At 36.4% G+C, this 16,565-nt stretch overlaps 1 protein-coding gene across 9 annotated transcripts in view; it reads left to right on the forward strand.

The window, feature by feature from the left end:
* Positions 1-16,565, forward strand: part of IFT80 (intraflagellar transport 80) — a 123,146-nt gene that overhangs the window by 6,388 nt on the left and 100,193 nt on the right. For 5 of the 9 annotated variants that reach the window (XM_034663704.1, XM_034663714.1, XM_034663709.1 and 2 more), the window contains exons 2-5: positions 1,594-1,698; positions 5,189-5,348; positions 7,511-7,593; positions 9,941-10,162. In XM_034663704.1, coding sequence (XP_034519595.1) covers positions 7,557-7,593; positions 9,941-10,162 — 259 coding nt within the window. In that variant the 5' untranslated portion in view covers positions 1,594-1,698; positions 5,189-5,348; positions 7,511-7,556. Of the gene's footprint in view, positions 1-1,593; positions 1,699-5,188; positions 5,349-7,215; positions 7,397-7,510; positions 7,594-9,940; positions 10,163-16,565 lie in introns of all 9 variants that reach the window. The other 4 variants (XM_034663725.1, XM_034663717.1, XM_034663732.1 and 1 more) reach the window with 4 other exon arrangements.

Consider the following 16,565-nt stretch of genomic DNA (forward strand, 5'->3'; position numbering starts at 1 on the left):
TTAAAGAATAACTCCCCATTCTTCCTCCTCCTTGCCCCTAGCCCCTGGCAACCACCGCTCTGCTTTCTGTCTCTATGAATTTGACTACTGTAATACCTCATAGGAGTGGAATATACATAATTTGTCCTTTTGTGACTGGATTATTTCAATTAGCATAATGTTAAGCCTAATTCTTAAAATTAGTTCTTAATTCTAGTTCCTTGGTTCTAACTCCGTTCCACATTATAAACACATCTAACTCCGTTCCACATTATAAACACATCTATCCACAACCTGAGTGTGTCATCTATGATGAACATTTAAATTTTTGGTGGAACTATACAGAGCTCTGTAATAAACAGGCTTATGTAGTTGCATATGTATCTTGATGTACATTTGTATGTATATGATAAGTTCCTATGACTAGAAATTCTTCCCAGGGTAGATTCCTTATACAATGCTTCCACCGAATCTGTAGCTTCTAACTCAAATTATAGCACAGATGTGTCAGATTGGCAGAGCCTAGGCTACTTGCCTCTGTCTAGCTATAAGGAAGGTTAGCGAGGAAATAATGCTTCTTGTAGTGGGCAAAGGACTCATAAGATAGGGGATTCCCCAAGTATAGGAAAGGCAGTCAAAGCTTTGGGGTGGAGAACAAAAGAATAAATGACCATTAGCAGCAATTTACCTGCCCTTCAGTAATGTATGCGAGTATCTGTTTCTCCATATGCCAGCACTGGGTTCTTGGTATTTTGCATTTAACCACTCTGATAACAGAAAAATGGTATCTAGTTGTTTTAGTTTTCATTTCTTTAATTATAATTGAGGCTAAGCATTGTTTCATGTTTTTGATTGCCCACTGACCATCCGTATTTATGTTTCTGTGAACTGTTCATTTATACGTTTATCAGTGCCCTCGATCAAATGACTTCGTGGGTGACCACGTTGTCTTAGATATCCTCTGCTTCTATAGGTGGCCAATCTGTCTCTCTCCACTGATTCCTTCTCTTTTGTCCCGAAACATACTGAGGTCTACCCTACTTTGTAGCTTCTATTCTATTTCTTCCGTTAACCTCTATACTTAAATACCTTTATATGTACACTTATGTACCTTTAACTTCTACACTCATGACCTATGCTTGCTGATTCCGTTTTAGAGTATGCAAGGATGGTTCTAGTTGCAGAGAATATAGGAATGAACAAAATAGACAAAAATTCTTGCACTTAGGAAGCTTACATTTGAGAAAGGGGAACGGTAAATAAAGTGTGTAGTATGGCAGATGGCCTTAAATAGGGTATACGGGGAAGGCTTTACTGAGAAGGTGAATTTGGGGGGAAGATGTAAAGGAGGGAAGAGAAGTAAGCCGTGCAGCTCTCTGGGGGCAGGGATTTCCGGCAAAGAATACAAGTTCAAGGGCCCTGAGGCAGGAGCATTCTTAGTACGTTAGAAGAAGAAGAGGTTTATGTGTTTGGAGCAGTTTGAGTGAAGAGAGATTGGAATAAGGTGGAGTCAGAGAATATTAGGGTATATTAGGGCTTTCCAGAGAAAGAAGAGTTGATGTTGTAGTCTTGAGTCCAAAAAACGGAAACTCAGGCAAAATTTCTGTGTTGCAGTCTGGAGGCAGAATTCCTTCTTTAGGAAACTGTGGTCTTTCCTCATAAGGACTTCAACTGATTAGATGGAGCCCACTCACGATATGCAAGGAAATCTGCTTTACTGTAAGTTGACTGATTATAAATGTTAATCACTTCTAAAAAATACATTTACAGCAACATTTAGACTAGCCCAAATAACTGGGCACTGTTGTGTAGCCAGGTTGACACATAAAATTAACCATTATAATAGAGGAATCCAGATTAATAAAAGCTTTGAACACTGTTGCAAAAGTTTGTTTTAACTCTGACTGAGATAGGAAGCCATTATAAGGAAGCCATTTTGAGCAAAGAAGTGCCATGATCTATTTTAAAACAGTCACTTTGGCTGCTGTGGTGAGCATAGATAATGAGGAGTTAGAGGCCAATTAGGAGGCTATCATATCCAAGTTAAAAATGATAGCATCTTGAACTGGGGTCATAACAGTGGGGGTGACAAAAATCAGATATTCTGAAGACAGAGCGTAAAAGTTTTGATTTTTTAAAGTTGTATTTGGTATTTGAGAGAAGGAAGAGTCAGTGGTAATTCTAATTCTAATTCTAATTATTGGCCTGTGCAATCAAGAAAGGAATTACCATTTACTGAGATGGGTAAGGCTATGAAAGGAGCAAAGTTAGAGGAAAGATCAGAGGTTTGATTTGGATCTCAAGTTTGAGAGGTCTATTAGATATTCAGATGAGTTGTCAAATAATCAGTTAGATATCAAAGTCAGGTTCAGTGGAGAGGTCTGAACTGGAGATATGACATTAGAAGTTGCACTATGTAGTCAATATGTTTGAATTTATATTAAGCCATGAAACTGGGTGATACCACCATGGCAGTAGTGTAGATATAGGGAAGGTACAAGAACGGAGCCCACAGATTCAGGTTGGCAAAATTAGGACAAAAGGTTGAAATGTATTCCCTCTGTAACTCTGCAATTCCTTTCCCTTCCTAAACTGCCCATTAGAATAAAGCCTAACACCCCTAGCAGATTGAAAAGGAATCCCACAGACTTCCGTGTGCTCTTAGGAAGATTGCCTCTTCCTCCCTTGCAAAACTGCATCAGCACTGCAAAAAACTACCTAAGAGAGCAGTTCCAGGAAGAAGGGTACAATTTAAATTTATTATCGACCCTCCCATGAGAGACCATGAGAGACCGACTATTCCAGCATGCCATGTTTACCTCAATCTCCACATTCAAGATTCAATTCCCGGGGCGCCTGGGTGGCACAGCGGTTAAGCGTCTGCCTTCGGCTCAGGGCGTGATCCCGGCGTTGCGGGATCGAGCCCCACATCAGGCTCCTCTGCTATGAGCCTGCTTCTTCCTCTCCCACTCCCCCTGCTTGTGTTCCCTCTCTCACTGGCTGTCTCTATCTCTGTCAAATAAATAAATAAAATCTTTAAAAAAAAAAAAAGATTCAATTCCCTGTGTTACTTTGTTATTAGGTTTAGCTGTTAATGATGGTAACTTACACATGATAAAACTTTATTCTCTATCACTGAATAGGTGGTACGAGACTGATGTGACTCTCCACAAGGTCAAGAATCTTGGTTCCTTCTATTTTATTGCTGTTTTATACGTGGCCTTGATGACAGCATGAAGAGCGTTACTCTTTTCAAGTTTTTATTTGTCGATTATGTTGTGATTTATAAAACTTTTATAAGAGTTAATAAAATAGCTTCCTTAGGTAACTCATTTACTTTTCATATTGCTGCTGTGGTTAACCACAGAATGTAAATCCCAGATTGGGCCATTAGGTTGATGATGTTGTACTATCTCCACATGGGTTTCAGAATTGTTAATGCCCTGTGTGGCCACACCTAATTTCCAGGGCAGCTGGGAAACATAGTTTTATTCTAGGTGTACAGAAAAAATTCAGAATTTTCTACCACAGAAGTAGGGATGAATAAATATTGGAGGACAGCTAGCCGTTTCTACCATTTCCTACCATTTATCCCAAACTCCCCATCTAAATCCTACCACTCTACCTTTTGGAACTCACAGTATGTCATTGGCCAAATCTGCGTTCTCAACCTTTACTTTGAATGATCCCTTTACCTTGGTAGTCTAACTTAAATCTGGTTGTTTCATTAGGAAATTGCTTTCCCCATGGCCCCTTCAAGTGGAGGCTGTTTTGCCTCCCAGAATCCCCTGTATCAAAAGGCCTTGTTTCTCATTGATGTTTCTGGACAATTGATTATCTTTTTCTTCCTCTTTATAATTCCCTAGTCCCTTTAAAACAAGTCCTACCAGGTTAAACCATTCTCTATCCTGTCTTTTTGCAGTCAGCTGCAGATCTCTGCGATTTTTCCTCATTCAATGAATCTTTTAGCACCTGGCTAGCTGTCTTTATCCTCTACCACTATTATTGTCATTATTCTCAGTGATTTAATATCCACAAATCATTCCATTCCATTCCCTGGCCTCTTAGTTCCTTGACCTCATATACCTACTTTCACAGTCTTAACCTACTTTATCATTACCAATGTCTATATTCTCTCTCAAATCTGGTATAATTGACACATAATAAAATGAATATTGAAAACTCGAATCTGAATTTTACTTTTTTAAAAAAGATTTTATTTATTTATTTGACAGAGAGAGAGAGAGAGAGCGCGGTGCAAGCAGGGGTGTGGCAGGCAGAGGGAGAGGGAGAAGCAGGCTCCCTGCTGAGCAAGGCGCCTGATGCAGGACTCAGTCTGAGAACCCTGGGTTCGTGACCTGAGCTGAAGGCAGACGCTTAACAGACTGAGCCACTCAGGCATCCCTTACATTTTTTCCTCTTAACCCCCAAAATATTGAGCTATACTGGACCAAAAACAGTTCATCAATGATTTTCAGTGGTAAAGGCATAGCTGCTCCCATCTATTTCCCATATAGAATTGCAAAATAGATCAAGTTAGCTATACTGTAGAGATTTTCTTATTATTATCTCCCCCACCCTAGCCACTCCCTCTCCCCAGATACTATTGACTGGTCAGATCCTTGGTGACCGTGGCTTTGGGCAGAAAAAAAGCCTCAATGCAGTCCTCCGGCAGCTCTGTATTTTCCCAAATTGGCTATGCTCTAGTACTCCTTTTCCCTATTACACTATCTAGTCTCACATCAGAATGCACATTTCCTTCACGCAGACGATCTCAGCTAACTAGGATGTATGGGGGAAAATCTTTCTGAGCACAGGAGAATCTTCTCAGTGTTGGAATGCCATGCTCTGATTCCTTGGCACCAGGTTCTGAATGGTTGCAGATACCTTTCTTATAAAAACCAAACTGCCTTTATTATTTATATGGGATTATAATTTCTTTGGTGAGGAATTATTCCTAATTGTCATGGATTTCAGCAGTTTGAGGTATTTTGATGTAGGATACATCATTCCTTTGCCAAAGATCTTTAAGTTTCTGATTATAATTGTATATTCAGATTTTATATATATAATTGTGTTGTCATTTCCAGAAGCACCAATTTGTTTGCTTTTATTGTTTTAAACTCCTTATAAGCTTTGTGAATTTGAATTATTGTGAAAAAGCAGCATTTTGTAAATACTTTTGCTTTTTTTCCTCCCCTATAATTAGAGAAGGTCTGATGGAAGGGAGAAGGGAGTTTTGAGAACGGTGCTAAAGGTGCTCCTAAGGACCAAAAAGTAAGCCCTGGAAGGTGTGCCTCGGAGAGAGCGTATTCTTGCTCTGGCTACTGTACATAGATTCTTACTTTTGAAGAAGAACAGAAATCTCCGTAAGTGAACTAACTGGGAGAGAAGTGTTTCTGACCCTAATTGCATATTGGTTGACCATAAAACTTCTGATTTTTGTCTGTGGTTTTAACAGTCCCCACCCCCACTCAGTCCAACAAATTTATGAGCAGAATAAGTGTAAAAAGTGCTTTGAAATACAGCTGTATTTAGCACTTTGCTGATCTAAAAGTCTTCTTGGATTTGGGAGAATGAGAAATTATCTAAGGGAGGTCCACGGAATACTTACCTATACTCAGCATCTCCTTTGATGTAGTTAGCAGTAATTTTCTACTGAGTGAAGGGTTTTTTTTTTTTTCCTTTAATTACACTTTCATTTGTTTTTTTCTTTTTAGGTTAGTGATATTACTCAGAAAGAATTCTGAAACTATAAATTAGGTTCAGACAATTTAGCATTTTCTTGGTATATATCTATGTATATAGATATATTTGTAATTTATTTTTTAAAAAATTTTTAAAAAGATTTATTACTTGAGAGAGAGTGAGCAGCGGGGGGGGGGGCAGAGGGAGAGGGAGAGAAAGAATCTCAAGCAGATTCCCTGCTGAGTGTAGAGCTCCACCTGTGGCCGGATCCCAGGACCCTGAAATCATTACCTGAGCTGAAATCAAAAGTCAGATGCTTAACTGACTGAGCCACCCAGGCGTCCCAATTTATACATATATATATAAGTTGTTTTTTTTTTTTTAAGATTTTATTTATTTGACAGAGAAAGAGACAGTGAGAGAGGGAACACAAGTAGGGGCAGAGGGAGAGGGAGAAGCAGGCTTCCCGCTGAGCAGGGAGCCTGATGCGGGGCTCGATCCCAGACCTCTGGGATCATGACCTGAGCTGAAGGCAGACGCTTAACAACTGAGCCACCCAGGTGCCCCTATATGTTTTTTTAATTTTCATTCCAGTATAGTTAACATACAAGGTTATATTAGTTTCAGGTACACAATATAGTGATTCAACAATTCTATACATTACTCAGTGCTCATCTCGATGCGTACTCTTTAATCCTCATCACCTACTTCACACACCCCCCTCTGCCCCCCCCATAATCATCAGTTTGTCCTTTATAGTTAAGACTCTGTTTCTTGGTTTGTCCCTCTCTCTCTCTTTTTCCCTTTGTTTGTTTCTTAAGTTCCACATATGAGGGAGATCATATGGTATTCATCTTTCTCTGACTTACTTTGCTTAGCATGATGCTCTACTTCCATCCATGTTGTTGCAAATGGCAAGCATTCATTCTTCTTTATGGATGATTAATATTCCTCTTCTTTATCCATCTATCAATTTATACTTGGGCTGTTTCCATAATTTGGCTGTTGTAAATAAAGGTGCAATGAACATAGGGGTACATATTTCCTTTTGAACTAGTGTTTTTGTATTCTTTGGGTAAATAACCAGTAGGGTGATTACTGGATTGTAGGGTAGTTCTATTTTTAATTTTTTGAGGAAACTCCATTTGATTTATATCATCTGAAGATATAAAGGTTATTATTGAAGGTTATTTGGGAGAGTATTACTCTTCTTTTTCCATATTTTTATTTGGCAATTACATTGTCATTTTTATATAACTTTTATAAGAGATTTATTACCTCTTCCTTAAGTAACTCACTTATTTTTCACATTGCCACCATGGCAACCATAACTGTTGGACAGTGTATCTGCCTTCAACAGAATGTAAACCTCAGATTGATGATGTCATAATATTCACATGTGGGCTCCAGAATTGAGGCCATTAAAATTAAGGCCTTGATGCCTGGATTAGACCTTGGGAATTTATTCTAATGTACCATTCAATAGGAACAATAATGATCTGCCATTAAGGGCTTCCCAGTTTACAGAGTCTTTTGTTTTGGCCCCAGGACAGCCTTTGGACATTATTTACCTGCTCAGACTTAGTGGTGGTCTGCACTTGTAGAACTGTTTCAGGCCATTGTAGAGGACCTCTGGAGTCCAACCCGAGGCTTCCAGTCACTCCTCGGCAGGATTTGCACACTGACTCATTTTCTTCTTTCCATGTATTTGATGCCAACAGTATGAAAGGTATTTTAGTGTCGTTGGAGTGCTAAGATGTTTTGTTTGCTTTTATTTTTTTGTGTACATGTGTTTGTTTTTAATGCAGATTTTATATTTTCCCCCTAACTTTTATTTTTACAGTGAATACAATCAAGTTGCATTTTAAAATTTTGCTGAAAGTGGAGACATGAGACTGAAGATATCTCTTTTAAAAGAACCAAAACATATCCTTTTGATACTTATAAACCTTATTGTGATCATCTATTGTTAAAAGTTTTCTATTTTGTATTCTAGTTAGTGGATTTTTTTTTCCACTCTTTTAATGGTAATTTAGCTAAATTGTTTTTGAAATATTTGAGATCATGTGTTGCAGGTAATTTTCCAAAGCAAACTATTTGCTCTAAATCTTACTTTCAAATTCTTATTGACATTTTTCTTACTCTATTTAAGTACTGTGCTTAAGTACATAAAACACAGTTTTTGTTTAGTAGGATCTTAAAGAGCAGCTTTTTTTTTTTTAAACACAAATAATTTCTTTGCTAGTGTGATTTAGTATGTTTTCATTGTGTTCTGCTCTATTTCTTCACACTCATGATAAAGTGAAGGATAAGCTGGGGAAATCTGAGCAGTCAGACCTTTATTATTTCATGTGGGAAGGTAGTGATTATAAATATTTACTCAAATGCATGACCCTATATTTTGTTAGCTAGAATACCCAATTATATGTCAGGAAGATATGACAGGTCGCTCTACCTTTATTCTTAGATTAGTGCTTCTATAAGAATCAACTGTAGCCTGTTGCAGGTCTGTGAAGGGATAAGTATAGAAATTAGAAAGTAAGAGGTAAGAAATTTTTATAGCAGTTTAACATTGTCGCAACACCCAAATATAAGATCATTTTTCTAATAATTCATTTTTATTTTATCTTACAAAACGTAGGTTTGAAATAGAGAAAAATGTGGTCTTTCATCAGCGATAGCAAAGCACTGTTTAGATATTTGATCAAATTTTTTGAATTTATACTATCTTAGTTTACCTGTAGAGTGAAGATATACTTTCTTTGATTTATACAGTCTTACAGATTTTGACTGTGTCTGTTGTCTGCTTTTACCTTTTCAAGTTGAAGAATAGCAGTTTTTTAAACTTTCTTAATCTGTCAGTCCCCTCATTTCTCCCATACTCAGTTGACGTATTAGGTTGAAGATACATCACACACGTACAATGTGCACTTAGAAATTTATATAATGATAAACTTCATGTTTTTTGTTTTGGAATGGGTGTGTATATGTGTATTTTCTTCCTTTCTTGGTTTTATCTAACATTCTCCCTTTCTAATGTTAGGTTTTACCTAGCATTGTTTAGACTATAGCAATTATATTGGAACAATTTTCTCAATAATGGTCTCATGATATCCAGGTCTTTTTGTTTAGATTATATGTTGAATATTCCAATGCTACTTTATTATCTATTTTTGCAGACTCTTAAGATCTTTCTATAATTTCTCTTTTCCTTTTTGGTAATTTGGTTCATTTATCATTTTGAAATATTAAATCTTAGAACATTCCAGAATAATTAAAGCACATTGTTTCTTTTTCCTTGGAGTTTATTGATTGCTCAGATAAGCCAATAAAAAACACTAGTGAAAAGAGGAGGAAGTAAAAGGTTTATACAATAATAACAAGAGAACAACCAACCTGACTAGGAAGGATCTGGTAGTATAGATACCAAGATACATGCAAGAAAAAGGTTCCCAGTAAATGACAAACTGAAATGCCTTCTCTATATACACAGTTCTGCTAGGGTAAGCAGCCTGTTCTGATGGAGGAACGGAGGGCTACTCGAGTACCTCAATTTATAGAAATCCTCCTTATAAATCAGAGATGGAGAAAATGGGTTAAACAAAGTAGAAATTTTAGGGTTCATATCTTATCCAGTGCTAGGCATTGTTTAGGTGCAGCAAATTATAATTGAATTGTTTCCTGAGTTTAATGTCAAAAAATTTGGTAAGATTTTAGTTTTGGCAGTTAAGCTGTAGGTTTTTTCCTAGGTAAATTGTTATTATAATGTGTAATTTAAGCAGGTATTTTCTGTTAGATTTCAGTCTTCTTTTAACACTTGATTTTTTTAACTTATCAAAATAATACATATTTATTCTATTATGATATAGATCTATGTAGATTTAGAAATTATAGTTCACTTTTCTTCTCACCTATCCTCCAACAGTTTAGTGTATATCCTTTCATACCTTTTGATCTGTTAGATGTCTTTTTGTGTCTTTTGGCCTTATTTATGGAATCTTTTGAAACACAATTGAAACATTTTCATGTTGTCAGATCGTTATTTTTTTCCTCTTTTGGTCTTGTTTTCCACTCTTACAACTGTCTTGATAGATGCTTGTTTTCCTTTATATGGAAAAAATATGAAAGTCATGAAATGAAAAGTGTATTTAGAAGCTTGAGACATGTGACCCTATTTTATCTTTTTCTTATAATCTGCATCTGCAAATTATTTTATTTGTTAAGATTTAAGGTTTTTGTGTGTTTTATGTCTCCTTCCTTAACATGGTGACACATCAAGAATTAGTAAGTTGTGTGGGCTGGACTACTGCTGAAGAACTGTATTCATGTAGTGATGATCACCAGATAGTGAAGTGGAACTTGTTAACCAGTGAAACAAGTCAAATAGTAAAGCTTCCTGATGATATTTACCCAATAGATCTTCACTGGTTTCCGAAAAGTTTGGGCATAAAGAAACAAACTCAAGCAGAAAGCTTTGTCCTCACAAGTTCTGATGGTAAGTTTTTAATAAATGTTGTCTGCTCATCTTTGTATTTAAAAGACATATTAGTGTGACTTATGCTTTTGGTTGTATTACAGAGCTGGTATTTGTAGATCTCCATACCTCTACCTACACATTTAATCCATATTCTTTGTAGTCATTTAGTTTGGGTATAGGCTATAAAGCTATTGTTATGGGAGAAAGTGAAGCTGGCATATCATGGTATTTGATCTGAGCTTTCAGCTTTACTTTTTCTGTGATCTCACAGCAAATAGTTGTTGAGCTGTTACCGGTTTTGGTTGCTAATTTCTTCAAATTTAACTTTATAACATAACCACACTAAAAAAATATGGGCACGCCAAAAATATGGGCATAATGCAACATTTAGTAAGCTATTAAATATTGTCTTTATTTTCTAGTACTTGTTAATTTCCACTCAACAGAGTTGGAGATTTATTTAATTTGACTATAGCTTGATTTTTCTACTTTTTGAAGGAATGTTTTTATTTTCAGTGAAATAACTTGAACTGTTTTTGTCTGTATTACACTTTACCTACCATGTCAATTAAAAATGCATTCATCAAAAGTAATGGAAACTTACTTGACTAACTTATGCCTAGATGGAGTTTTTTGGTTCACCAAACTCCAGGGGTAGATCTTCAAGCATAGCTGCTTTTAGGCCCCTGTTCTCACTGTCTCTTGAATGGGCTCTCGCTGCAAGGTGAGCACGATGGCAGCTGGTAGCCCAAGGCTCATCCTAGAAAAGAAATGGCAGCAGAGAGAGTGCTTCCTCCTCAGTATCTCTTGCAGACATGTTGCAGAGAGGGTCCTGGGTGAGCTTGGGTCATGTGCCAATGAAAGAATCACTTTAGTCAAGAGAATGGGACACTGATGGACTGAATACAGCAGGCCTCAGGCCACCATGGAAAAGGAAAGAGAAAGAGAAGCAGGTTTTTGTAACCAGAACAGGAAAAGGGATGTCATGGCAAAGTATCAAATCAGATTTCACTTCTTTTACAGACAGAACTTAAGATAGTTTTTTTTAACCTTATTTTTCCGAATCTTGATTAAATGAGATATTGTGTAAAAGTAGTTGGACTTAGAAGATTAACTGTGAACCACAGGTGGAATTTGGCTTACCTCAGATGATAAAATGAAGGGTTGACTTTCTTTTTCTTTTTTTTTTTTTTGAAAGATTTTATTTATTTATTCGACAGAGATAGAGACAGCCAGTGAGAGAGGGAACACAAGCAGGGGGAGTGGGAGAGGAAGAAGCAGGCTCCTAGCAGAGGAGCCTGATGTGGGACTTGATCCCATAACGCCGGGATCACGGCCTGAGCCGAAGGCAGACGCTTAACCGCTGTGCCACCCAGGCGCCCCAAGGGTTGACTTTCTAAAAAAAACTTTCAATTTTGATATAATTTCACATTTGCAGAAAGGTTGTAAGAATTATAGAAATAACTTCTGCATATCCTTTATCCAAATTCATTACCTCTTAACATTTTGTCCCATATACTTTATCATCGGCTCTCTCCCTCCCTCTCCCCCACTTCACCACACACACACACACACACACACACACACACACACACACACTTTTTCCCCCTCTTAAGGGTAATTTATAGATGTGCGACATGCCCCTTTTACCATAAATATTTCAGTGCATTTCCCAAGAATGAGGATTTTCTGTTATATAACCACAATACATTGATCAAAATCAGGAAATTTAATATTGATGTTAAATTGAATATACAGTTCATATTCAAATTTTAACAGTTGTCCTAATAACATCTTTTATAGAAATTTGTTTTTTTCTGGTACAGAATAACACATTGCTTTTGTCTTATCTTTCTAACCTCCTTTAATCTAGAGTCTCCTTAGTCTTTCTTTTATGATCTTGACAGTTTTGAATAATACAGATCTGTTTTTTCTTTATAGAATGTCCCTCAATTTGTGTTTGTCCGATATTTCCTCACAATTAGATTCGGTGTGTGCATTTTAGCAGCAATAATTAGGGCTTCAGACTGAGATTCATGATGCTGGTGTGACCCATTATTGGTGATGTTAACTTTGATTATTTTGAAAGGTTGTATTCACTAAGGTAATCCACTGTGAAGTTACTATTTTTACCTTCTAATAAATAATTTGTGAACGGATACTTTCAGACTATGTAAAAATATTCCCTTCCTCCTTAAACTTCCATCCACTATTTTAGCATCTATTGTTGATACTCAGCTGAATCATTTATTACTCAGATGGTTGCCAAACGGTGATTTTTTTTTAAATTCCATAATTCTTTTCATATTGATTAGTTGGTATTCTGCTTTTGAATTGAATTTGAATTGCATTTTTTTTTAAAGATTTTATTTATTTATTCGACAGAGATAGAGACAGCCAGCGAGAGAGGGAACACAAGCAGGGGGAGTGGGAGAGGAAGAAGCAGGCTCATAGCGGAGGAGCCTGATGTGGGGCTCGATCCCATAACGCCGGGATCATGCCCTGAGCCGAAGGCAGACGCTTAACCGCTGTGCCACCCAGGTGCCCCTGAATTGAATTTTTATTCTGCTGCAAAGAAGAGCCTCCCCTCTCCTACCCATTTATTTGTTTACTTATGTCAGATGAGACTCATAGATTCTTTATTTTATTTCTATAATTTTTTGATTTTGTTGTGAAAATTGTCCCAGATTTTGCCAATGGAGCCCCGTCAAGCCAGCTCCAACGAATTTTTTTGGGGACGTGGGGTTATGTTTCCTCATCATTTTTTGAGCACTTCTTTCCTGGCACGAGATGTATCAGGCTTATCTTGTGCTTTCCCAATCCCAGTCCCCCAAATCAACTATTTCTCCAAGGAGACCTGCTCTTTTCTTGGTACTTTCTGGTATTTTAAAAACAAGATAAGAGTGCTAGCAAAGCTCATTTCAGTGAGGTGTGTTTGCTTCTAGATCCTTCCAGAGAGCTAAGATATAGGAATATAAATGTATATTAAAAAACATACAGGGGCTTCTGGGTGGCTCAGTTGTTAAGCGTCTGCCTTCGGCTCAGGGTGTGATCCCAGCGTTCTGGGATCCAGCCACACATCAGGCTCCTCCACTGGGAGCCTGCTTCTTCCTCTCCCACTCCCCCTGCTTGTGTTCCCTTTCTCGCTGGCTATCTCTCTCTCTGTCAAATAAATAAATAAAATCTTAAAAAAAACAAAAACCAAAAAAACCCCCATACTTATCTACAGCTATTTCTTTTTCTTTTTCTGCTGCCCTTCGTCCCTCCATTTTCTTTCCTTCCCTTTCCTTTCTTTCTCTTCTTCTTCCTTCCTTTCCATACTAAAAATCATGAGTTCATCCTGATGCCATCAATTCAACATTACAGGGTTAATCCCAGTCTTTTTTCCACACTTGGAACCAGTGAGGGAGCCTGGCTCCCATTATTCTCAATATATTTACTCACTTGCTCAATTCTAAAATACACATTAGGTTGTTTCAGAATGGCTAATCTATACTACTGCAAAAAACTAGAGTTTAATATTTGTTTTTATCTTTATACTGAATATCTAGGTCAAAGTCCTGTCTTTAGAAGTTACTTGTATATCCCCCTTCCATAACTGTTACGTTATTCACTTAGAATACAGTTAAATGTATTATTTATGTTTGTTTTCTACTTAAGGTTTCCATTCTCCCCATCCTTGTTGATATGAATATTTTTTGAACTTGTAAAACATTAACAGGGATGGTTCCACAAAGACAAAACTATATTAAAAAGCATACTTAGAGCAATGTCATTACTCCTACCCGCCAATCCCATACATCTTGTTGCTATTAACTCCCTGTGGGTAAACAATCTCTTTGGTTCTGGTTTATCCTTCCTGTGTTTCTTTTGGCAAAAGTAAACAGATTCATGCATATTTTCTCATTTCACCTTTTATATTACACAGAAGGTGACATACCATATATTTTCTTTGCATTTTCCTTTTTAAACTCAATGGATATAAGAATTGACTTTTATCTGGTGAATATGGACAATAAATATAATTAGTCTGGATGATTTCTGTTGTCTGAGTGTTTCTCTGAATTAAGATCACTTAATTATACTCAACTAAAGAATCATTGCTTGGGTCTCTATTTCAGATTGGTTGTAGAGAAAACACTTTCTGTGAGGGAAAACATTTTAATGTAAAAATGTAATTTAAAAGATAAATTTGTAAGATTTATATAAATATATAAGTATAAATATATTATGACTCTTGAGAAACTATAATGTTTAATGTTATTTTTAGGTTTACTGTAGAATAAAACAAATAACATTACATGCCGCAGCTAGATGTGGGAAGAAGTGAGAACCAAAGCACAGTACTTGAGTATTTTCTTCTAAGCTAGGATGAGGAATATCTGGGAACCTGTGGAAGAGAGGGAAAAGTATGATAGAACAAAGAAAAGGAATGGAAGGATAGGATAGAAAAGAGCACCCAGAAATGACAAAGAAATGTTCAAGGAAGAAGAAAGTAGTTGTCAATGGGAGGTGGTGAAGGGGTTTTCTGTCAGATAAACACTTGAGGTCATTTTATATATCAGAGCTATATTATTTGTTAACCCAATACTTAAAAAAAATACTATTCTGATTAAAAAAAATACATAACATGAGATCTACCCTATTAACAAGTTTTTAAATATACAGTGTGGTATTGTTAACTATAAGCACAGTATTGTACAGCAGAACTCTGGGACTTTTTCATTTTGTATGATCTTAACCCAATTCTTAAAAAAAATTTTCTTCAAAATTTAATTTACTGCTCAGTAGTAAATTGAGTTGCCACCAAATTTCTAGTTGCCACCAACTTTCTCCTCTTGATTTTTCTCCCCCAACTTGGCAGAGAAGGGTTACAGTTTTTGAGTTTGTTCTTCTCACTCTTCCAGTGTTCCTTCATCATACCCCCTCCCTCTTCTGTGTAATGGTAACATTCCAAAAGAGATCCCTGGGATTTGGTGGCAGGTCCTTGAATACGTAAGACAGACTTTTGCCAAGTGCTTTGTCTTACCAATAATTCTCTCCAACATTACTACTTCTTTTTGAATATTTCATGCAGCGCTATACTACTTTTTAAAAGAGATGTTTGACAATGTATTAAAAGATTTACATTTAAAAAATAATTGAATTATGTAAAATGCATTAGGAGAATTCTGGTATAACATCTTTTTTTTTTTTTAAGATTTTATTTATTTATTCGACAGAGATAGAGATAGCCAGCGAGAGAGGGAACAAGCAGGGGGAGTGGGAGAGGAAGAAGCAGGCTCATAGCGGAAGAGCCTGATGTGGGGGTCGATCCCACAACGTCGGGATCATGCCCTGAGCCGAAGGCAGACGCTTAACCGCTGTGCCACCCAGGCGCCCCTAAAATCTCTTGTAAAGCTGTTAAATACTCCTTAAATTATATTTATTGAAAGATGATTTTTAAAATACATTATATTAGGTATCTTAAAATAATTCCCTTATTTTTTTGTTAGTATGTCCATTTAAAAATCCCACTTTAAAAAGAATTTGTGTGTTCATTTCTGTTATCATAAGTTGGTGGTTGGTTATAGATCTCTGGCTTTTTGCAACCATCTGCCAAATCATTTCTGCTATTAAGCAGTCTGCAAAAGTGCTCATGTGTCCTTTTTCCTAACACCCTATTCCAGGCCCTTTCGTGTTTCCATGGACATTTCCTAAGACATTTCTAACTTTAAGAAATATGTTTTATATAATTTTAATGTTTCCTCTGTTCTTTTTCTCTTTTTTTAACATTTCCCTCTTTTTAAAAAGTTTCTTTTCTTTAATGAACGAAAGGTTAATTTTCCACCTTAGAATGTAAATATCCAGGTTTGTTATCCAAATCCACTTTTTTGTTGAGTAAATTAATACAGTAATATAACCATATTGATTATATTCTCTTCTCTACCCCATCCCTAGAAAATAATTAGAAACAAATTGATCTCTAGTTTGGATCTTGCATTTCTAAAAGATTATAGAAAATTTGGAGAGAAGAAACAAAATAGTTGAATGGATAATTATGGGCTTAAAAATATTTGATATATGGGGACACCTGGCTGGTTCAGTCGGTAGAGCTTGTGACTCTTGATCTCAGGGTCCTGGGTTCAAGCCCCAAATTGGGTGTGGAGCCTACTTAAAAGAATTTTTTTTTAAATAAAAAAATAAAAATATTTGATATATATAATTTTATATTTATGGCATATTCTAGGTGTGCTATTCATATAATCTGTTATCAGACAAAATACAAAGGCCAAAGATTTATTGAATGCCAAATCTATGCAAAGAGCTGATGTTAGTTGTCCCAGTATATGTCTTCTGTGAGGTTATAGGAAGCAAGAATAATTTTAGCACTTGTCAGAAAATCAGTATTAGTATTTTAGGATAAGAAATATCAATGATC

Source organism: Ailuropoda melanoleuca, chromosome 1 (assembly GCF_002007445.2).
Source record: "Ailuropoda melanoleuca isolate Jingjing chromosome 1, ASM200744v2, whole genome shotgun sequence".
Lineage (NCBI taxonomy): Eukaryota > Metazoa > Chordata > Mammalia > Carnivora > Ursidae > Ailuropoda > Ailuropoda melanoleuca.